This window comes from Ctenocephalides felis, unplaced genomic scaffold (genome assembly GCF_003426905.1).
Source record: "Ctenocephalides felis isolate EL2017-DRISC unplaced genomic scaffold, ASM342690v1 CF-g0.4_SCAFFOLD_03571, whole genome shotgun sequence".
Classification (NCBI taxonomy): Eukaryota; Metazoa; Arthropoda; class Insecta; order Siphonaptera; family Pulicidae; genus Ctenocephalides; species Ctenocephalides felis.
This window is the reverse complement of record NW_020539725.1, coordinates 35904446-35929013: the sequence shown is the minus strand read 5'-3', so window position 1 is coordinate 35929013 and position 24568 is coordinate 35904446. Positions and strand designations below refer to the sequence as shown.

At 29.9% G+C, this 24568-nt stretch overlaps 1 protein-coding gene across 1 annotated transcript in view; it reads left to right on the top strand.

Annotated features, from left to right (window-relative positions):
* The window catches only part of LOC113385974 (protein timeless homolog), a 361357-nt gene that overhangs the window by 4501 nt on the left and 332288 nt on the right, over window positions 1-24568 (top strand). The window contains exons 10-14 of the mRNA XM_026623791.1: window positions 101-264; window positions 356-492; window positions 960-1119; window positions 1536-1616; window positions 1676-1779. Of these exons, the coding sequence (XP_026479576.1) occupies window positions 101-264; window positions 356-492; window positions 960-1119; window positions 1536-1616; window positions 1676-1779 (646 nt within the window). The remainder of the gene's footprint in view (window positions 1-100; window positions 265-355; window positions 493-959; window positions 1120-1535; window positions 1617-1675; window positions 1780-24568) is intronic.

The following is a 24568-nucleotide window of genomic DNA, read 5'->3' as shown; positions in this document are numbered from 1 at the left end:
CTGAATCACACTAGTAGATTCTAATACTTTTTTCTGAATTTTCCGAAAATCACTTTGTTGAAATAATGTAGACATTACCAATGAAACTAATTATTTTCAGGCTTATAGAGAGTTTCTTATGAGCATTCAAGCGTTAGTGAAGTTGCCTTCGGATGAAGCAAAAGCATTAGCGTTATCTTTACAAAGCAATGTATTTTATGTAATGGAATATCGTGAAACAGTAATACATTTACTCATGCATTTCGATGAATCTAAAAATTCACGGTTGGTTGACAATATTATAATTAACATGAAAAATAACTTATATATATATATATATATATATATATATTTATATATATATGCTAATGTTCAGATCGTACTTGAAAGATTTGATTGAAACTGCTCACATATTTTCGCGAATGCTGGAGAAGTATTGCAAAGCTCAAGGCATGCGCGGGACAGTTATGATTCAACAAAAAAAGAAGCAAAAGAAGAAAAGTAGCAGTAAAAGTGAGTTGAAATTATTTTTTTGAATATATTTATAATCTATTTTTCGTTTCGTATTTTTATTTATACTCATCTTGGATAGTGAGTTCAATGTTATAATTTATATTTTATAATTTATAACAACATATAATATATGGTTGTTTGAATATTTTATACAAATATCAAGTACAAATAGAATATATTTTTGTTTTATGAATGATATTTAAAAATAAGAAATTGAAAAAATATAGCACATTATTTCATAAGTCGCGTCTCAATTCAATGTTTTGCCATTTTTGATGAATACTGCTGAAGCTCTTAACATCTGACGCTTTGGACATTCACCGCATCATCTAGCTCAAAGTAACAATAGCGTAAAAATACTTCTTTTATGGACAACAATAATTTTATAGATTTACTATTTACACTAATATTATATACAATTATAACTTCATTATCCTTACCTTTTCGTATTTTGCCTTGCCCGATAGAATCCGTTCCCAGCCAGGAAGTGCCAAAAGTTTCGCCTGAAGATCGTTGGTTGGAAATCGCACAACAAGTGACAGCCGTGCTTACTTCTGACGGCGAACAAATACCCACTGATATGATTCCATTCGACGTTACGAGTGAGGTTCCCATTGATGATCAGAAGTAAGTTAACCACAATCTATTTAAAATAACTTTTTACCATAATTTATCTATAAAAAAATACTTAACTGCTTGATTCGCGTCAACAATTCTGTTTCTTTTAAAGGGAAGTGTTGTTTAGTGTTTGATATGCTTTTCTATCGTTTTCTAGTTTTTCTAATGTGCGGGTAAAAATCAAATTAAAACCACCTTGCATGCCAAATAAATATATACTTGTATATTTGAAATATTCTGAACGAACCTTGAAAAAAAAATTTTTTTTTGCTAATTGTACTAAAGTACAATTTATTAAAATCGTTTGAAGATCCTTTACGTTTACATAGTTAAAGTGTATTATGTAAGAGAATTATATGAAACTTTTATCTCAATTATATAAAAATTCTATCAACAAAATTTTTAAAAATATAATACATTTCCAGGGAAGATTGTGTGAAGCGTATTCAAAACTTACTTAAACAAGAAAATTTTGAACAAGCCATTGGTCTCTTGAGAGCTGCCAGGTAATAACAAAAAAAAAAATAAACAGAGGTCACAGATCTAATATTTATCTTTTTTTTAGAGAGGTTTGGCCTGAACATGATTACTTTGGAGCTATGAATGTGCAGCCCGAAGAAGAGCAAATGATTCTGTATGACATCTTTGTTGCAGATATTGGAAATAAAGGTAAGTCCGCATGTTTATTTTAACAATATTTTGCTTTGAATTAATTTTAATGATTGCTACATATTTTGGGTTAAGCTATTTACTGAATGCTTTTCATTGATTTAAAAGTTCAAATTACCACATTTATATTTACTAGCATCAACTCAAGTAAATTTCAGAGCTCCTCATTTTAAATAAAATTTACTTTGGGTTTAATGTGATATTATTTATATCCGAAAGAGCAGAAAAAATATTTACTCAGCCGACATTTTTGTGATATTCTCGTATAAAACGAAGAACCGTAACATCGAAACGGCCATAAAATAAGCAAATAGGGTTTGAATGCTTTTTAAGCAAAGTAAACATCCAATTACGCATCAATAAGTACGAAAATACTGCCAGGAATAATTTGGTCGCAGACCAACCGCTGACAAAAAATATCACATATATACATGTTTTATATTTTGAGATGTAGGTTTATAAAATCAGTGTTTGCCCATTCTTTCATAGGGAAGAAATTATTTGTTATAAATTGAAAATAAGTCATGAAATATGTAAAACGCCACCTGAAATGCCAAATCTTTTTATATACAAATTGTATTATAAAAAACGATAGATATGAATTCCCAAATTGAGTGTGATTTGTAACACGCTAACGTTATTCAAATGATTGAAGCACATTAAACTTCATACTTTTAAATTAACTACTTATTTTTGTTATTGCTTGGCTTTGTTATTTTTATCAAACACCGTCGTCTGGGTTGTTTTCCACATGTCTATTTGTCTATGGCATCCAAATTCTGTCTTCAATTAATAATTTTTTTTTTTTTTGATATTTCATGATCACTCACATTTATTTTACTTAACTTGCTAGACACTTTTCAAAGTGTAAAATAAATTACTAGACATTATGCAAAACAAAACGCCCTTGGAAAAAAGATTTAATTATCTTTAACTTGCGGAACAATGTCTGTTAAGGAAGCGGAAATACTACCAGAGCAGTAATTCTATTGCAAGTCAAGCATTTTAGTTTTACTACGAAATCATTTTACAATATATTGTGCCGGCACAGGGAACAAAAAATGCAATTCTCTGACTTGATGCAAATACAAAAGAATTATAATTAAACAAACCAGATAACTAAACTGTTGCAGTAAACGCATATTTTTGGAACACAGAAATAAAAGACATAACTCGGAGAACTTTTTGTTAGTGAACTTGGCGTTCGCGGCAATTCATGAATTCTATTTTATTCATGTGATGGCCAGAAAAATAAAAGTAAGTTTTTTGTATTAATATTACGATTAGTTTGAATTGAAAGAATTTCAACTAAATGTAACTTATATTTATTTCATGCAGTTTTTTCTACAAATACAACTTACATATTAACATAGAAATCTTATTTAATATTGTCGCATATTTGACACTTACATCTGGCATTTATCATTATAGTTACAAGTAATGTACAATTTGTTAATGAGAGCAAAAAAGTATTATAAAAAAACTCTATTTAAATATCTACAATATGATATACCTATATATTTTAAAATTTTTGATTGTAAAAATATTTGCTATTATTTCTTGGATTTGCACATGCGTTGTGTTTACAACAGTCAGGTCAATAACGATTATCGCGCACAAATTAATATTTTTGTCACCACAAATCGATATCTTGATCATTTCTTCTGAGAAGGTCCATTTGAAGTAAATCATTTTGGCACTTATATCTTTTATCAGACATCGTTGGTCTACGATCTCTGAATAGTTTTACTATCGTTGCTGTTACTATTAAAAACACCACAATGCCTAGCACTGCCAATAAACCTGGGTGACCCGCAAAACCTTTTTCAGGAGGATGTTCTACTAAAGCAGATGTTTTAACAATTGGTCGTCCCTTCGTTTCTGCCACCCGCTTTTGAGGCACTGGTTTTGTCAAATTTGATATTCTGTCGGTAGTATTGATAGGAATTTGCCTTCTAGGCTTATTTACCCTAAATACTTTGATAACTTGGTATGGTTTGGAAGTATAATGAGATTCAGTTTTTATTTTTCGTGTAGGCACCGTCGGCCGTATTCTGATTATTTCTGAATTATTAAGGTTTTTATTTTGCACATAACTGTCGTTGGCGGAACTGCTTGCGATTGTACGAAAAATCTTCAATTTATATACATTACTAATGTTATAAACTATAGGCTTCTTAAAATTAGAGCTCGTGTTTTCTTGTGCTGGTTTTTTCTTCGGATTTATATTTATAATTTTACTAGATGTCGCATGAATATGAGTTGTAGTTTCTTGAGATTCTGTAGTGCCAGTTTCTATAGTCGTCAAATTCCAGCAGCCTTTTCTTAAGTTGACACCCGTCAGGATTATTTTTATTGCCAACCAGTTTGATTCCTCGCATGTTAAATTGTTTCCTGCAGCGTGCAATTGAGTCAGGCGAGGAAAATTCAATAGAAAATTATCTCCCAATGTTAGCAAACCATTACCTTCTATTCGTAATATTTTTAGTTCTGGTAATGTTAAGCTTGGCATGGCGCGCAATTCATTATATGACAAGTCTAGAACCTCTAATTCCGTTAAAACTAAAAGTTCTATAGAATTTACAGTGCTTACAAAATTTGTACTTATGTTTAAAATTCTCAATTCGCTCGGTAAAATTGAAGGAATCTCAATTAGATGATTCATAGATAGGTTTAGTTCTTCCAAAGCTTCTAACCTACCTAAAGCATCATCTTGGATGTAGCTGATTTGATTATTAGAAAGATCTAGCTGGCGCAAATAAGGGTAGCTGTCAAAATCACCGTCTAATATTTCCTGAAATACAACAGCATTTCTTTGTATTCATTTAATGTTATTAAAAATGGAATAGTTCATTAAATAAAACTTTCAATTTCTATTTTTTAGTATAGTAAACTATTTTTTACATTTTTTTCGATATTTTTTTGTGAAATTGATTGATTTTAATTTTTATTAAATTGATAAACTTTAAATGAAGCAAATTAAGCTTTTAAATATGTTTTATCTTTATCGTTTCAAATTCAAGATTTTAAAATTGGAAATAAATTTCTTGTTTGTGGTGTTTCTTATTTCAACTTTTTTAAACACATTGAAGGTAAAAATGTACAAAATGAATATTTCTTAATATTTATTTGTTTTTCTCTACAAATTGGCTGCTATTGTTTTCTAAAGATATACTAATATGAACATATTATACTATATATGTATAATATGTTTTTGTGCATGCAAAATTATGAATAGATAACTAACCTGTAATTGATTGCCAGCAAGATCAAGCAGCATTACGGATCTTGTTAAAATTTCTGGTACGTGGTGCAAACCTGCTGCCATCATTCTCAATTCCGTAAGTCTCCTTGAAATAGCTACGATAGCGTTCAGTCCTGCTCCCAGCTTGGAATTATGACTCAGATATAACTTGGCCAGCGCTGGCAGAGCTTGAAAAGCTCCCGCAGACGGTCCGAGTAATTTGTTATGCGTCAAATCGAGAACTGCTAATGCTGACAGATGCGTCAAACACGACGGGTAGATGTAAGCCAAGGAATTTCTGGACAAGTTTAAATACGTGACATTTGGCACGTCCAAGAAAGCGTCGTGTTCCAAGTCTTCGATCGAGTTTTGCGATAGATCTAACTCTCGTAACTCTGCGAATATTTTACTTTGCAAGAATGATAGCTCCTGTACGCTGCTGTTACGAACGACAAGACTGCGGACGTTCGCGTAGTCTCGAAAGTCTAGAACATTGACATCGACATCTTCGCAGATCACAGACACATTGGTTAGGCGAGTGCAATTAAACTGCGCGGTTATGCTATTTGATGTCACATTGCCTCCGTTGCAATTCGGATAAATCGTTGTTAGAAGCATCGCGAACGACGTGAAGAACAAATTCTGCGCCGACTGCATAGTGCGGGGTTCTTTTCTTGTTTTTTATTTTTTTTTATTTTAGTGTTATTCCTTAATGTCGTTCGTTTCTTGTATTTTTCCGTCTTCAGTCGTTTGTAACAATCGCAGACGCTGTGAAATACGGGGTAGCATTTGATACTCCCCGGAGTCGTTTGTTCTCATTCTCGGATGACTTTAGTTCTATGTGTATCGGTGCAATACGTTCGTGTTCGCAGCCAAAGCTTTGGGTACGTTTATCTTTGAATAGGAGTTGCTTCTATGGGCTGATTGTAGCTCGAAGCCTTTTAGCTTTCTCTCTCTCTCGACAAACGGGTGACCTGCGGAAAACAAATGTTGTTTATGTTTATTTACGCTCGAAAATGCGGTTGAATACTTTGCTTACACATAAAGAGAAATGTATTCAAACATATTTTTACACTATTTTACAAGCTAACGACCTCGTGGTAATTAGAAAACTCGAATGCGACCGACAAAATAAGCTACGTGGTTAAACGAGCTTCGTTCTTTGCTGTGAAGCTAATTAGTTTCCATGAATGAGTTTAGGGAAAAACTTTAAATAGCGTATTTAGCAATACCATTTACAAATAGTATATTAAATAGAAATGCAAATTATTTTAACAAAAATTTAACGTTGGTTAAACGGGTGATTTAATTGAAATACATCAAATATATTCGGTTTATATAATATAGTTGACAAAACACTTTATTACTTTGTTAATTTTAAAGAAAATAGATCAAATAAACTATGTAACATTATGAAAATATGAAATGATCCATTCCAAAATTGAGAAGTTTGCTATATTTGTAGAACCTCATTATTGTGGTCTGTACCACGGATTATGTTTTTATTAGTTGCAAATGAATTCTAGTGTAAAAAACGGTATTAAAGTTAATTCTACTATCTTTAAATTGCCGATTCCAATCATTGAGCCACCCATCCTCTCCTCGTAGGGTTGAAATGTTGTAATAGCTTTTGATGACTTCAAATTCCCTTTAATAATTTTCTGTATAAACTGATCATACATCGCAAAATTTATTATTGAATCGAGTAAAGATAATTGATTCGGCATTTATATAACCGATATCATTTGAAATGATTTTCGCACGAGAAATCAAAGCCCGATAAATGAAGAGTATTAAATTCTTCGCTTTATAAGCAATTGAAAATCTGCTTTAGTATATACAAGAGATGCTCATTTATTTCATTGCGAAAGCTTATTGGGTTGCTTTTGATGAAGCCCAGATATAAAATGTTTTTCATATATGCTTATTTCCCATTCATAAAACATCAATTACTGCAATATAGGAAAATACCTCCATATCTTTGAGTAGAACGAATTCAATTCCCTGGTCCCAGTTTTTCTCTCTCATTTATCATTTTGGCCGTACCTATGTGTTTTTTCGTATAAAAGCATTCGCCATTGAAATACTCGGAATTCTATATGTGTCTGTTTTCTATTCAGAGAGACTTTTGCGTTATTATTGATTGCGCTCGCGTGTATTACTAGTGATTCATATGACTGTGACTCAATGGAAGATAATAATTTTCCATAACTATCATTTAACTGCGATGGAAAAATGGACAAGTAAAATAGAATTTTATGATGTTTTCTAAGGAATATTACATTATGGCAGTAAATTGTATCAATTTGTGTGAGCATCGTGTGGTTACTGGCTATCAATAAGCAAAATGAAAATAGTAACATATTCATTTGTTATATACTAAGGAAAGTTTATGTTCAATGACTTAGGGTAGTCATATTACATACATTACATATTTTTATAGAAATTTATTTAGATCTAGAAGAACTGTTTTATTTGCAGTTCAAAATTTAAGTTTTAATATTTTGCTGATATTCTGACGTTGTTTAGATTTTTAAATTTTAAATAATTGTCATTAGAATAAAACTAGACATTTCTAACAGAAATTATTACAATTATAAAAAAAAATCCAGTTGATTATTTAATACTTCAAGCCAAGTTGCAAGCTGTCTCAACGATGCTTTTATTTAAAATCTAGCCGCTGAAAGTAATAAACTATTTGAATCATGTGAATTTGGAGCTCTTAGGCAAAATATTTGGGATGTCATTTATAGAGAGTTAAAACTATATAAATAAAATTATGATATAATGCGGAGACCTCATCGATAGCCAAGTAATCGATTTAGTACAATTCATATTTGGATTTATAAAACTACAATGTAGACCAGAGGCATCATAAAACTTGTGAAACTTGTTTCATCAAAGGTTCAGATTTTTTGAAAATGAAATTATTCATTTGGTACTCATGGATAGTAAGATTTGTCAAATGAAAACTTAAAACATTATAATATAAAGTATCACGAACGCAGCACCTGTTTATGCTTTTGAATCTAAAAATTTTGCAAACCAAGGTTTTGAAATAATTTGTATCCAAAGATTTATCTGCAGGTTTCATTATATTTTAACTTTTGTTTAAATTGATGGAAATTATATGGGAGATTTCATCTTGAGGTTATTTTAAAAAATATTTTATTTATTATACTTATTATAATAATTTACAAAAATAACTTTCGAAAATTGTTAAAGAAAAATTGAAAGCCATGTCGATAACTTTTAGCCTTCAAATTTTCCGGAAATCAATTGCGATCATTTGCATCCACATTCTCAAACTTTATAGATCGAATTTCGTGAGTTCGATTTAGTATATCTAATAGATATACTAATCGATAGGGCAAATTATTTTTATTGAATTCAAACTAATTTTTGCACAATATCTTTATAAATACATATTGGATATACGCATCTTGCATAATTTTCTGTGACTTTTACATTTTTGCACTATTAATTGAATAATAAAAGAACTAAATGAATTTACATAAGGTAGATCCTCCCCTATATTATACCTCGTAGATAAGCTTCCAGCTGTGTAATGGGTATGTGCTAGTTATTAAATGTTCAGCGTTTTATACGCTTTCTTCATGAATATTCAATAGCGCTTTGTAATTTAATTGATGGCAGATAAACAAAAATGCATGGAAAATGAATTTTCCGAGTTCCGTCATAATGGAAAATGTATGCAAATGCATAACTAGCTTTTTGTTTCGATGAGAATTGTTTTTACTGTTATGTGTGCATTTGTATGATATTTGTTACGAAGCCAAAGTTTTTAAAATACATTTTTATGTGAATATCAAAAGCTTATAATGTGGTATAATTTATTAGTCATATTACCATTTTTGTTTTTTAAATTCACATACGCTACGTTATGTGGACAAAGTATACTCAGAAGCGCGCCCAACAAGACTAAAACGAAAAATTCCAAATGATCTTATAAATTTGTAAATTATTATTATTATTATTATTATTATTATTATTATTATTATTATTATTGTTATTGTTATTGTTATTATTATTGTTATTATTATTATTATTATTATTATTATTACTATTATTATTTTTATTATTATTATTATTATTATTATTTTACTATTTCTATTATTGTTATTTTGTTATATTTTATTATTTTTCTAGTATTATTTTATTATTCTGAAATTTTATTTATATTATTTATTAATTTTATTTTTATTATTATTTGCTTATATTTTACATTAAATCATATTACGGATATTATTTTCATGTGAATTTTATTCTTTGCTCTTTTATTTATTTAAATTTATATTATTATTTATCAATATTACTTGATGTTAATAAATTAGCAGTTGTAATAATTATTGAAATTAAAAAAAAAAATGTGGATTGGGAGAGCATGTACATTGTGATTATTAATATGTAATTATGGATATATAAAATATATTAAATACACATTTATTTTATATTTGTATTTAACATATATACGTTTTTCATTTAATTTATTTACTATACCTATGGCTTCTAACGATTATTAAACTTTGTTGTAGGAGCTTTTATATGAATATTTTTTATATGAATACATATTCATATGAATAAGTTATACAAATTTGCAGGCATTTATTTTATTTTATTTTGATATAGTAATGATTCTATTTTTTTTTTTAAAATTAGAAACATTATGATTGTATAAACGTCATAAACTTTTCTCAAATGTTTATATAATTTTTCTTGATAGATTTATTAATTTAACTGATTTGATTTAGAACTGATAATTATTTTATATACAGTTCATCTCTTTTATGAGATAATAATTTCCATAAAAGTGGATTGTAATTTACTTTTAATTTCTTTGCTTTGTGGAATACATTAGCCCTACTATAATGAAAATAATAGCATCCAACTTACGTGAAATATATAGCGTTAGGTTTGAATAGTTATAACTTGATATGGTTATATCCAAACTTTATTACATTTTTATGGTAATACGCCGCATATTTATCTCCAGAATATTAACATTTTAATAACTGCTGTCCGAACTCAGTCATAATGAAGTTTAAATATCTATGACTGTAAATTTTAATCATAAACTATATTACATTTAACGTAATGAGATAATGGATAATGAAAGAAATATGTCGTAACTTTCATAGCTAAATCTTCTAATTTAGTATCCCATAAGCTCCATATACCTGTAATTCAGTGAAATAATATATATTCCAACGCGTTTTGGCTATTTCGATCAAATATCATTTTTATTCATGACATCATCATAATTAAATTGTATATAGACATCAAGAGAGTTCGTATATTTTCAATTAACTTTTGATTAACAATCATAATGCCAATCATGATATTATGTAATTAGTTTTGTTTTATTTTCATTTATAGCGCCCGCGGTTTGTTTTGGCAGTCGTGTTTATGAATTTTTGATTTTTCATCATGAATACAATGTGAGCCTATGCAACGATTTTTATATGTCGATTTTATAGAAATAAATATATTTATCGCACGAAGTATCAACCGTTTTCATCGAAATATTGATGTAATTACATTTTATATCAATTAATTGTTTTATACTATTTATTTTCAACATATATATTTCAATTACAGATAATGATTTTAACAGCATATAATCTTCTATATATTTTTTATCTGTAATTTGTTAGTAACCTTTTATTATTTTGACTAAACAGTTTTTATAGGGGGCTGCAGTCATTAGCATATTGTAAAACGGTTACTCTCTTTGTTTTTATTTTTCTTTTTTAAAAAGGATTAATACATGAAAACTAGAATAGCTAGATATGTGTGTCATGTGGCAATTTTACTGATATGTACTGAAACTAAGGTCTATTCAATCCTTATATAGTTATATTGTGTTATATAGCTGTTTCAGCATTGCTCATTATTTCCACGTTGCCGTCATTTGGTCTGCGTTTAATTACCATCTCGTCCGGTCACGCAGGGCTTTTCCTGGACATTCCGGCTTCCAAAACCTTATTTCCGAAATGGAGATTTTCATTATAACCGAAAGAGGTAGAAATATGCCTGATGTCAGGAAGTGCTCGGATTGCTCGAACTTTTTTAACCGTTGCTCTGCAAGTTATTGCATTTTTATTGTGGTGCTTAATACATTTTGCCTTTGCGTATACGAAAATAGCACTTTGTTTCTTGTTTTTATGCATGTTCTCTAGCGCGTATAATATATATTTTTAATAGCAAAGCTTAGGGATAGAAAATGCAAAATGTTTTAATTAAAAATTTGGAACCAAATTTGAAAATTCGTCTATAGAAATCATAAATATAAATCATTATGTTCATTTTGTTTTTAGTAAAGATTTGCATGGCTGTTTCTTCGTATCTGTTGAAATTTTGTTTACCATAATAATTCTTACCACAGTGAATTCATGGTTTTATACTATAAATAAACTAACAGCTTTAAATATTGTAAGTCTACGATAAGTTATTAAATTATAAAAATGATTTAAAATTTGGAATAATGAGCCTCGCTTTAGACATACGACGTGTAGCAAAATCTTTGTTAAAAAATAAATAGTTGCGACTATGTTGTTAGTTGCTGAATTTCAATTATTATTGACAAATTCGTAACTTGCCATGAGGCAAAACGCCACTTACAACTCAGAAAATAATGAAAGCTTAATTTATCAAGCAAGGCTAGTGCAATGATATTTTTTAACCATACACATACTTGTCAAATTTTGAAATAAGACGTAGAAATCTGCATAACAACAAATTAAATTTTTCAGCAAACAGAAAAACTTTCTTCAAATATATTCATTATTATTGTTATTTATGGAAATTATTTCTTGGCAAGAATGATACAATTTACGACGCGTTAAATATAACTCACGACCCTCATGCATTATAGTAATTTCATGTAGATTTATTAATGAAATTCTCAGACTGCTTGCACAAACTATATCTTCTATCATCTCTTGGCAGAATAGTTACAAACGTAACGCTATCTAATATTTGATTATATATAATTCAGAATTTATGTGGGACGATTAAGTTGCCTTGTGATATAAACAGAGAGCTTTTCCTATGACAGGTATTTATGTAACTGCTTGTTGTTCTGGATACTTTGACTAACACCTATGAAACTGTAATCAAGAAGTCCGTTTTTTTTGCGAATCTCTATTTTCTTGCTCTACGTTGTTATTACATAAATTTGCAACTGTAATTTCGTTTATCTGTAATTACTTCGTGTTGATACATGCAAATTACTGTTTAACAATGTAGATGCTCTATATAGGATAAAAGATGAGTTCATTCATTCGTTAAATTAAAAATACGAGGCTTAATTTATTATTTATGAAAAATTATAAACATATGATTTTAACAATAAGTGGCCTTTTTCGAATTGTTCAGTTACAAAAAAACAAGTAGACCAAGCTCACAATATGGTGGTACAAATTGTTCACGGTTTTATGGCATTGAAAATCGGTAATGATGTAAATCCGAATCGCCTATTTCGGAAACTTATGAAAACATGTATATACATATATACGGTATACCTCATACTATATATAGTAACCGTAGAGATCTAATAATTATTACACTACCGCTTGGTATCAATGCGGCTCATACCTGTATGCGGGTTCGTCAAAATACTGATAAGGAGCACAAAGGAGAGGTGTTATGTTCTGTGCAAATACCGTTCGCATAAATTATCAATACGCTCAAATTATATGCAAATTTGTGTTGATAGTAATATAACCCGAGACTGCCAGCTTTAGAACAATGTAAGTCAAATATTGTTGCAACTACTTCATTATTATGCAAGGAAACTTGGTTCTTATTGTTTGCACAACCTAGGTATAATTATTGATTTTATTATTAAATTCATAATATTAAATTGATCGAAATGGAATATTGTTAATAACTTTAATTCAGGTTAGACTTAGAAACTTTCTTGCAAAAATATAATACATTATGGAAAATGATTAACGATGCTAATGACCATCTTTTGCCTCATAATTAACTACTTCTTCTTAAATCAAAATTAAATGTATTTGAAAATTTAAATACTAAAAATGTGTGTATCGATAAAACAATCGTCTGAACAAAAGCTCTAAGGATGTTTTCAGTTGATATTTTTAGCCATGAAAATATTTATCTGCAACTGAAATATATTTTTACGAAATTTAACAGTAAGTAAACAATTCTAACTTTAATCTCGCTCTTATTTGGATGCATTTTTGTTTGGATTATGAGCGTTTCCGTAAATATATTCCACTGTCGGCATAGGAATTTTTAGGGAGTAAAAATAGGCGCCGCCTGTGCCACATAGCTTACGTGTTTTGGGTTTTTATATGCGCCGTGTCTATCGTGCATGAGAGCGCACTCATATGCCGTGGAACATTTCAGCGGTCTGGAACTTTTGGATTTATCGAGTTATTTTTTCTGGCATTTTACACATAGTAAATATTGGGATATCGCTAGTATGAGATACCGTTATTTTTATAGATTGAGAATCCTTGTATAAAAAATACAATTTTACATTAAGGTTTTGATTTAATTTGAAATCACTTGAAAATCAAAATTTTCAATTTACTTGCCTCAGCAATCTCCTTTGGACTTCAGTACTTTATTATGTTTTTAAAATGCGCGTAATCTATTTATAGGGATATATTTTCTTATCACAATTTAGTGTCATATTTATTAAAATAAATAAATAAAATAAATAATTTTTTTCGTCTATTATTTCTGATACTTTGTGGATATCAAATTTCAAATGTGGATATCAAAGTGGATTGCTTGCTCCTATTCAATAAAATGGAAAATATCTTTTATTCTCATACTAAATTTAAAAAAATCTTAGATGTCGTAAAATTAAAACAAAAAAGATTGAAATTAATTCTGTATCTTTGAACGACTTCTTTAGGACAGAATTAGTATGAAATAGTTCTTGAGTGCTTCTGATATCTTCAACATTATTTTATATTACATATTAGAGATTTTCTATTAAAAATGATTTGTTTATTAGTTGAAACTTATGTTTTTATTTTGAAGGGCATCTGCTTTGATTAGAGACTGTATATCATATAAGCTAATCAAAGAATCGTAACATTTAATGAATAATTAGATGAAGGAGAAGTCGATTTTAAGTTATTAGATTAAATTAGAATTCAGAACATGATACATGTAGATTTGATGATTTAATTCAAATTGAATTTTACTTTTGAAAATTGTCGTACAATTTGTGATAAAAGTTTTAATATTAATATCGATCCAAAAACCTTTAACCTTTTGGAATATATAATAATTTACTATTTGGCGCGATTTGTCTGTTGATCTGGTAGTTCCAGGATCGCGGTTTTGGACCTCTGGCATTTGGCTTACAGCGTATACTGGTCGACTACGAAATGACATGCATTTCGTAGAGGATACCGCTAACTCGGCCTGGAATAATGCTTTGTCTCGGAAGGTATTCCCAGAATGATATCCTTGCGTTTCTGCAAATGCTCGTGTAGCTCTCTTCTGGAATTCTAGAATTCCTGTGTAGGTATATGTTAACAATTTAATGTTTTATTGCTGAATATTGAATTATTTCGAAGTTTTGGTTTATGTATTTTATTTTATTCTTGTGCTAAGTCAAAGAGTTTATTTAAATTCTATTTATACTGTTCAAATTTCAGTTTTAAAAGTTGAAAATGTGAAACTATTTTCTGTATTTATCTGAAACTGTATTTCAATATATCGCCCGTCTAATGGCAGTCCGTAAGATTGCAACACAATTTGTATTATTTTAACTCATTGAAAGTTTCCATTCATTGAATTCTTTTTCTTCCCAAATAAAACTCAATGCTGAACTTTTCCATTTGCACAACCTCAACATTTTGAAATCACTTTTGCTCAATATTGAAACGCTTCAGTGCAGCTTCACAATTGCATATTTCATTCTCAAACGCGAGCGCCCTCTTGTATGCAAATCATATCTACTTTATAAACAACAAAGGAAATGTATAAGTCTTTTCCAGTTTTGAACGTCTGACGTCTGGAAAATTGGGACCAGCCAAACGCGAAAACAAGCACTCGCCACGAAATTATTTAATTTTGCTATTCAAACTTCTTTAATCGTAGAATTCTCAAAGCGGAAGTCAAATTACAATGCTAATTAACTACGAGAAAGATTTTTTTAAATTATTCATTGAATAAGAGTTCTTTGTGAAAGTTACATTTTTTTATTTTACGCTCTTTTATTTAATAATTTATTTAAAATTCGAATTTATGAATTTGGAATTTGTATGTTTGATCAGTTTTATCTAACATTTAGTTAGATTCAGAAATTGGATGGTTTCAGTGATTTACCAGAATGCAAGGCTCGTACTTAAGTCTGGTGTATTGCACTACATGCTAATTTTTTTGTTGAATAAATCTCAATTTTTAACATTAATAAATTGCACTGCATTAATTTGATAAATGTGTTAGTAAATTAAGTTATTTAATTTTATCAAGTAATTTTTAGCTATACTATAATAGTTAATTAGTACTATATTCCGTAGAGTTAATATTTGAAGAAAAACTTTTGCTTCAACTTTTTTTTCATCCTCATTTTTATTTCACTAACGTGAGTTAATTTTGCAATCAATATTCGTCCAGATGTAACTTTCAACAAAGGCTTTCGTATACATGAGGCGCTACTCATTGAGACTTGAAACTTTATAATTTGATTTTTTTCGAGTTGATTTTGTCTATAAACTTTTTTTCGTTGCAAAGAAATGTGAAAAAAATCCGTAATTTACAAGATTCAAAAACTTCATTATTATTTTCCATTAAGACCACGAAAGTTGCGAGGTTTTACAATACTCCCTATATATCGAGTAGTTTTCATAATTGTTCGTTAAGTTGAAAAGTTTTTTTTATTATGAATGGATGCATGTAATTGAATGTATTGTATAAAAATAAAGTTTAATCACTTTCGGAGAGGTTAATAAATTTTATTATCGATACCAATTTTTTGCGTGTTTATCCACCACATATCTTTTAATAATAACTAATAAACTTGCATGATTTCAAATGCAAGTGCGAACTTTGATTTAAATAAAATTTGAATAAAAATCTATGATACATTCAAGAATGATAATTAATATACGTAGGTACATTTTTGCCCAAATGCGATAGGCTGAATGTTTTTTACATATGAAATAATTTATATGTGAAACATATTTGCTACCTTATTTTATTTTTAATTATGCAAATTACATCTACCATCACTATCTATATAATCTGATAAGAGGTTCGATGGCACTACTTTAGATTATCAGTTCTTAGGGGCAATAAAATGGAACCTGCGAATTGTTCTAAATACATGAATAATTTCAACCAATGTTGCTTAATACACGACAGAAATCAGAACTTTGATTTTTATTCACATAAGAAGACAAAACTGACACTGTGCCTTGATGTGCGGAAGAAACTGACAAAATTCTCCGGCTCCGTTTGTGTCAGAGACGCGGACCATCTTTACCATATGGTTTCCTAAAGCAGTTCTGAAGAAGAATGTGTGAGTTAAAATAAGACACCAAATCATCAAAGATCTATAATTTAACATTGGATAATTATTACGAACATAAGAGAATAAAACACTTTACGGAAAGTGTTTGCGAAATAAAAAGAAAATTGGACTGGTCTTTGTTAAAGGCAAAATTATTGGAAGGATTGGAGCGATGAATGCAGTTGTTAGAGGAGCCGAATGTTGGTGAAAATGTGGTATTCTACTGCATGGAACTTTTCCAAAATATGCTTCCAATTAAAAATAAGCCCATCTCGGGCACTCTGGTCTGAAATGGAAATGGGAAAAACTCTCACACTACTTCTTCCCTGAATCGAGTTGGAGTTTAACTCAGCTCACAGACCTGCTTAGAACAGTACTACCCATTATATATATATATATATATATATATATCCCTGTACCAGAAATACACCTTTTGTGCATCCAACATTAATGGAGGATTCGACGATTTACTGTATTTGCAAGGCTTGAAAGATTTGAGTACACCTATAATGCTTACGTATAGGATATATTTTGGTATTCTGGTCCCACTTTCACTTTTATCCTTTTCTGAAGGTAGTAGAATTTCACGCATATGGCATATGCAAACAACGTTAGCCTCCCTTCAAGATAGCGAACGCGTTCACATTCATGCACTCCTGTTTGAAATAGGATACGTCGGCTTTTCTAGTCAGAGTTACTGCCGACACTATATGAAAGAAATGTTTTCGTTCAACAACACTGTAGAGATTTTTGGAATTTCACTTAAGTCGAAACATACTATTTTTGTTAATGCATATACTTTGTTCATGACCTAACACCTATTTTCTATATTATGTCTATGGCAAATCAATAAGAAATCATTATATGGTATGTGGACTAATATATTTTGGAAAACATGTTATGTGTTGAAATATTTTTATAGTGTTATTTTTGCATAGTGTATTTTTTGCATGACATCGCTAGCATCAGTATACTGATTACAAATTAGTCTTTATAAATTACATGTTTGTCAAATATATGATATATTCAGATATCAATAATGACAGAATAAGTACATCTTTATCATTATTATGTTTAATTCGATAATGTTCAGTAAATTTGAAAAAACCCAACTTTGTTATCTAAAATAATCCGTTAAAATAATATGGTAAAAGTTGTACCATATCATTTTTATTTTCATGATAAATATGAATATGTATTGTAAACCTAATCTAAAATACAACGTTCAAAATATGCAATAAATATTGAATTTAATTACGCGCTATATTTAATGAATAATTATCAAACATATTTCACGCACAACCAAATTTGCTTTTCATTCTTTCACGGAAATATTATTTTCCGCTCGGGGCTATTGGATCCGCATTCATTATTCTTTATTAGCGTGCGATGACTGGCATACAACTCGACGTTATTCTGCAAAATAATCTGGCGCCAAAGTTTTAAAATTTCTACATACAGAATGCCACGGCCGTAATTAGTCTGGTTTGAAGTTTTTGGTCGTCGATTTAAAAGTCAAATAAAAGTTACCCGAGCGTAAATGTCTGCACGATCACAAGTCACAAGTGGAAATGGTGAACGAAATTCGTAAATTTGAAAACAACCGCAAAACTGCCATTTGTAGTATGAAAATACTGTTGATTTTGTTAAGTCGTTTTGGTTCGTGAAGTTTATTATTTATCACTTATTATTCATTAACTTCCCGTAGGGTAAGTTATTGTAATAGGCCGAAAATCGAAATTGAAATTTTTTACATTTCTCGACGTTTTGAAGGTTTCTGAACATTTTGGCATACCTCAGTAAAAATGGATGTGTGTGTGTGTATGTATGTATGTATGTATGGATACAAATTTCCAGTCACGTTTCCGGGCGAACGGATCAACTGATTTGAATGGTTCAAAAAACATTCGATCCCTATCGATATGGAAAAGTGCTGATTAGTTTTTTGGCAAAGGCAGATCCAGCCGTTTCGAGGATACGGAGCAAAGAGTGCAGAAAATAGAAATCGACTTTTTGAGAGAAAGGAGTATCCGATTTGAATGATCTAAAAAACATTCAATTAGTAATGATTGGGAGAAGTGTTTATTAGTTTTTGGCAAAGGCAGGCCCAGCCATTTCGAAGATACGGAGCTAAATATGTCAAAAATGGCAGTTTTTGAGAGAACTAAGCGTCCGATTTGAATGATTCAAAGAACTTTCTGCTTGTCTTAACAAAATAATTTATTTTGGAAAAAAAAATTTTTGTTCCATTTTTTTTTTTTTTAATTATTTGTATATCGAAAATAATTCAGATTTTATTTCTGACTTTGGTTCTAATATACTTTAAACAAATAATTTCAACTTTACAATTCAGTTTATATAATTCTTATAAATATTAAACAATGTTACAATATTTATAATAATCTATTTGAAAACATTCAGTATTCCTCGAACATTTCGTTACGGTACGGGAAGTTCCAGCAATTTGCCTTAAGGCACGATGCCACCCACCCCACTAGTTTTACTTTATCTTGTAACAACCTTTATTAAAAATGAACGGAATATTGCCCTTTAAACGATATCTTGTCTTTGTATTCTTATTATGTAAACCAGTTTTTGAGGTTGTATATTGAGTTGCGGTACGTAAATCATGATTGAACGCAAAGAGATAAAAACATAATTGAACTTAATGAAACTTGATCGATTTATGAGATTTATAGCATCGCGCTAATACATTTCATCAAATAGATTTGACTCTTCGACAGAATCAAATCGAGTGTTATTATTAGATAATATAATATTTATTATTTTGTTCCGAAGAAGTTAAATCATTGAATTTTCGTATACCGCTTCTTTCAATACTGCTATTATATATCCTCCACCTACTTTATAATGCGGTAGCACGTTTACACGACATCATCACCCCTTACTGCTAGTCGCATGTTCCGTACTGGCTACAATGGTCTTCTGTCTGGAACCATTCGCCCACCATATAGTTTTCTTTGCTTAAATTCACCAGACCATGATAGAATGTTCGTAAAAGAATATCTTACTCGCGAATCTCGAGAAAGATGCAGTACTTTTATTGAACAGACCTGAGAGTTCCTTTGGCAAAGTTTACAATAATAGTGCTAAACTGAAGTTGCAAAGATTTTTGTGAAGTTTATCATATTTCAGAAAACTGACGGAAATCAGTTATATTTATTTGCAAAATATTTATCTATTTAAGCGTGATAATATATGTTTTTGGCGGAGACAGTTGTTAGAGTCGAGGAACGCATATATGTGTCCCATCTAAATACATGTCGATGGTCGAAGAACTCAATGTTAATATACAAAACTGAATTAAACATTTTATTTATCATGTGGCAAAACTGTGTATAAACATGTATTATGTTTGTTTGATCATGTCATGAGATATGATCTAAAGCTGCCGGTAAGCAGAAATATGCATTGGTAATTTTAAATGACTATATAGCGGCAGCAGCTCAGCACTACGGTAGTGTTCACGCGGATCCGTCCCGTTTCTAAATGGTTAAGACTAATTTCTAAATAATTGTTACTTTAAAATTAATCAGAAAATGAAAATTCTAAATTGTCGATCAACGTTTTAACCTTTTTAAATTTTAAAAATGATTATCGGACTATTTCTATTATTATAAATTATTAATTATTTATGGGAACCAAATATCTCTCATATGAACCTATTACCTTCAGCTATGAAGTATTAATGGTATTATATCAAGTGAGAAGAATGTAAGAAATGGAGGGTGATATTGTTTTTAAAATAACTTCAAAGAATTTAGGAAAACTTTCTCGATAATTTATTTTAAAAAATATTTTTGTTATACTGAATTTCTTGAATTGAATTGTTTGTTTTCTCACATCGATTTTTTAATGCATGTCAAATATTCAAGGAATTAAAAATTAAAGATTTCAACAAGTTAAATTCTAGATTTCTTGCTATTTATGTAATTATCCTAGGAGAAGTTACTAACTAATCACAAGAGTTTGGCATTTTAATCATGTTTTGTATAAGGTATTAAATATTTGAATTTTTATTAATCAGTAAATTATGCCGCAACATAAAACAAATTTCATATACATTGTGCAACTTTGCGATATCTGTTAAAGTTAATAAAAAGTTTTCTGGCGAAATTTTTGTAAAATCGTCGTATTTTCAATGAAGGAGCAGAGTTATATAACTTCTGATGCCGAGATTTCATTTTTAACTTTTTCTGCTCATTGTAATATATAATTTTCCGAATCTAATTTCACAATAACCATTTCGCACGCGGTGTTGCAATAACGCTCCGAGCTTCACATTAATAGAAATTAATACGTTTTCATTACACCGCACCGTGCTGCGGAGGAGGAGTTTTCGGTAACTTCTTATTACGTTCCGTAACCGAAGCAGTTAGATTCGTTTGTCTGTTGAATACAAATACCAAGAGGCTTTCTTGTATCTATAATATTAGTCCAAAGGCTTAACGCTTGTACGCTTATAACTCAGAAGCTTATTCTTATCGCGCTTGCTTTAGTATTAAGCCGCTCACGCGGTACCGCACGCCGGGCCGTAGTTCCGCGCCAAGTCAAGCCACGGCGCGCCTCTCGTTATTTATTTTGCGCACGTAAAGCAAATAATGTTTGTTTGTGCGGCGGTTCAAGAAGTTGGCTTTCTAGAAGCTCCTTCCGTAGCCCAGATTTTCTACGCTATCGATTTGAAGCCGCAGCCGTTATTCAGGCGCTTCGCGGTGCATTTGCTTAAATTTATGCATTCGCGAGGTAGGTGCCGAGAAAGATTATCATTTTGTTGTTTATTTTAACCAGAAATATCCCGGAAAAGTCGGTAGCAGTTGAAAATGTTCGTTACAAATGAATGCGGTTGCGATAAATGCAAGAAAAGAGATTGCATATTACATTTGAATATATATTTTTAATTTCATATCCAATTGTAGGTTTTACATTCAATTGTAGACTATAATATTTGCCAGTGCTGCTGCATAATGATAATCTATAGAAATTGTTTGTGACTCTGATTCGGTTCACGCATAAGTCTAATATATACCATATAAATGATTTTTTTGAGCAAAGGACTTCGAAACCGACAGACCTCATCATAGCATATTCATATCTATTATATTGTGTATAATAAAGCTTTATGTATGATAGAGCATCAAATTTTAGAATGAGATAAAATTAGCAGCGTAGTGTTATGGGTAATATGTGCATCGAAGGTAATAATTAAATTATAATAGAGCAATGATTGAAAACTAATCAAAATAAACGATTGGACATAAACTGAATATTGGAATATATATATATATATATATATATATATATATATATATTTATATATATATATCTCCGTTCTATAAACGAATATTACTTTTCAATCGTCATTTTTTCCGTACTTTTGCTAACTGTGTAGCGAACAAGGCTGCGTAATTATTCATAATTCTGCGCGCTCCATGCCTTTGATCGCTTTTTCCTTTTGAATCAATTTGCGAAATAATTCCGTAAAAGCAAAAGAATATACCGCGGAAACGGCATTGCACTTTATTGCAATAAATCCAGGTGGATCCGTCTCTATTAAATCCTAATTAGCCGATGTTTAATTCTTTTGATACGCTCTAGCCTTTTCCTTTATCCGTATCATTAAAATAATGCAATATATGGGTGCAGTTTTATTAGGTCAGAGAATTCTTTGCAGCTGTTTGTAATCCCGCTGGCAATTTCCAATGGCTTCCAATTAGATTTCATTAGCTAATTCGTTTGATAACGAATACTCTGTGTTTGGTGTTATTTATTTTCAATTATATGATAATACCTTTCGCACAATTAACTGCGATTTAAATTCTGTATGCTGGATATCTATTTGCAGGATATAACACAGAACCACTTGATATTTGGTATCAACCGCGCTTACAATAAAAGCTTTATATTTTGATTAATATGCATTACATGATGATTATTTTTTAATCCATAAAAAAATCTATCTTACCGTAATAACACATTTTAGTGAAACACGTTCATGATAGCATTGTCAGAAACGTTTCCTTACTCATCGAACTAACTTAAAATGTTCTTTTTTTGCAGCTTAATTTTAAACCGATGAGTTATATTTTATTAACAATTCTTCAAAGTCAAGGGATTATCATATAGATTAGAAGTTGTTACAAAATTATAAACCTGAATGTTCATGTTTTACAGACGTTTCTCTTAGTAATTTTAATTTTATAACCATTTTTTGATGTGCTCTCAAAATCTAAATTTTGCATTATTTTTTACCACTATTACCCTCTTGATTTTAATTATAAATTTTCGGCCACAAGTTCTTTCCACAAAATAAAACTTTTAAAAGTTTGAGATATTGAGTGAAGTAGGAAAAAATATTTTTATTTTATTTTTATAATAAAATTTGAATTTTTGTAATACTATAATATATTTTGTGAGGTATGGATTCGGATTAATGGCAAATCAAGATGTGTTCAACCAATATCCTTTAACGAAGATATCACCGAATATACAAATTTAATTCGTATGAAATAATAACTTCTTTGTTTATTAAAATCCAATAAGTGGCCTCAATTGCCCTGTTTTTTTTCATTGTAAAACTTTCGTCCTGGCGAGGTTCATCGCGTCGTCTAAGGCACATAGTGCATAATCAAGCGACGCTCGCACCTAATCCTTGGGATAAAGGCAAAGAGTCTTACGGATTGTTGTTGTTCATGCTTTATTAGTATTCCCTCTGTAAGATAATATTGCTTGCTGCTAAATCTCATCGGTCGCCGGTACTGTGAAAATCCAGAACACTTCCGAGATCATTATTTATACTTAGTAGCTAAACATACGCTGCATTTGTCTATAATACATATATACAGAGTTTGTATTTATTGCTCGATGGTAGACAAATTTATCATTGACTTATCCAGAGGATTTTGGACATAGAACAACACTATCAGACACTATCAGATTCATAAATGCAGAATTAATTATACTGATGTTGGTAATAACTTGTAACCGCTGTAACCGTAAAGATAAGACCTTGTATTTTGTTTCTCGTATATAAACATTATTTTGTGGTATATTGTCGATCACAATCGTTTATTCTTTGAATAACTATTTTGAAAAATAACAACGCTGTCATAAGTGAACAAATACACATATATTTTTGAAAACATGTTGCAAGTTATATATTATATAATTGCGACCGCTTTTAATTAATTTATTCAAATACTGGGAATATTATTATCATTATCCAGAAATATTAAAAGTATTAAAAATTATTAAATAAACTGGCTGTGTGTGTGTTTCTGTGTTACTGTGAAATATTTGATTTTCTTAAGTATGAACCAAAAGAATGAAATGCTACTGTTATTAACATTGTGCCTTAAACGTTACCTATGTATTTGAAGAATGTTAATTATTATAATTGTTTCGTGTACATTTTTCTAAACGCATTTATTTTTCGACACAAATTTTAATCAAAATATTTCTTTTGGACGAGAATCGTTCACAGAATACTCTGAAGATGTCACATGGAAATGTGTTTACGTCGAAAAAACTTTATTATTTTTTTAATCAAAAACAGATTATTAAGATAGAACTGTCAGAAGCAAACGAACTCGCGAATATTAAAATAACGCGCATTGTTAGAGGGCCTGCATTCGTGTTTGTCGGTGTACATAGCTCTACTCTTCATTATTATATCTTTTATATCATGTCGCCCGTCATATTCAAGCTTTACCAGGAGGTTAAATAAAAATACAAGAATTCAGAGTTCTCATTATGACATGTGCGACGGACAGGGACAGAATTACATTACGCCATAAATATACGGAAATGTAAATGTAATATACATCCGCAGGTGTACGCTCACTCCAATAAATAATGCTTTGAAATATATATATATATATATATATATATATATATATATATATATATATATATATATATATATATATATATATATATATATATATATATATATATATATTATAGAATTTTATGATATGAGTGGAACGAATATTAATTGT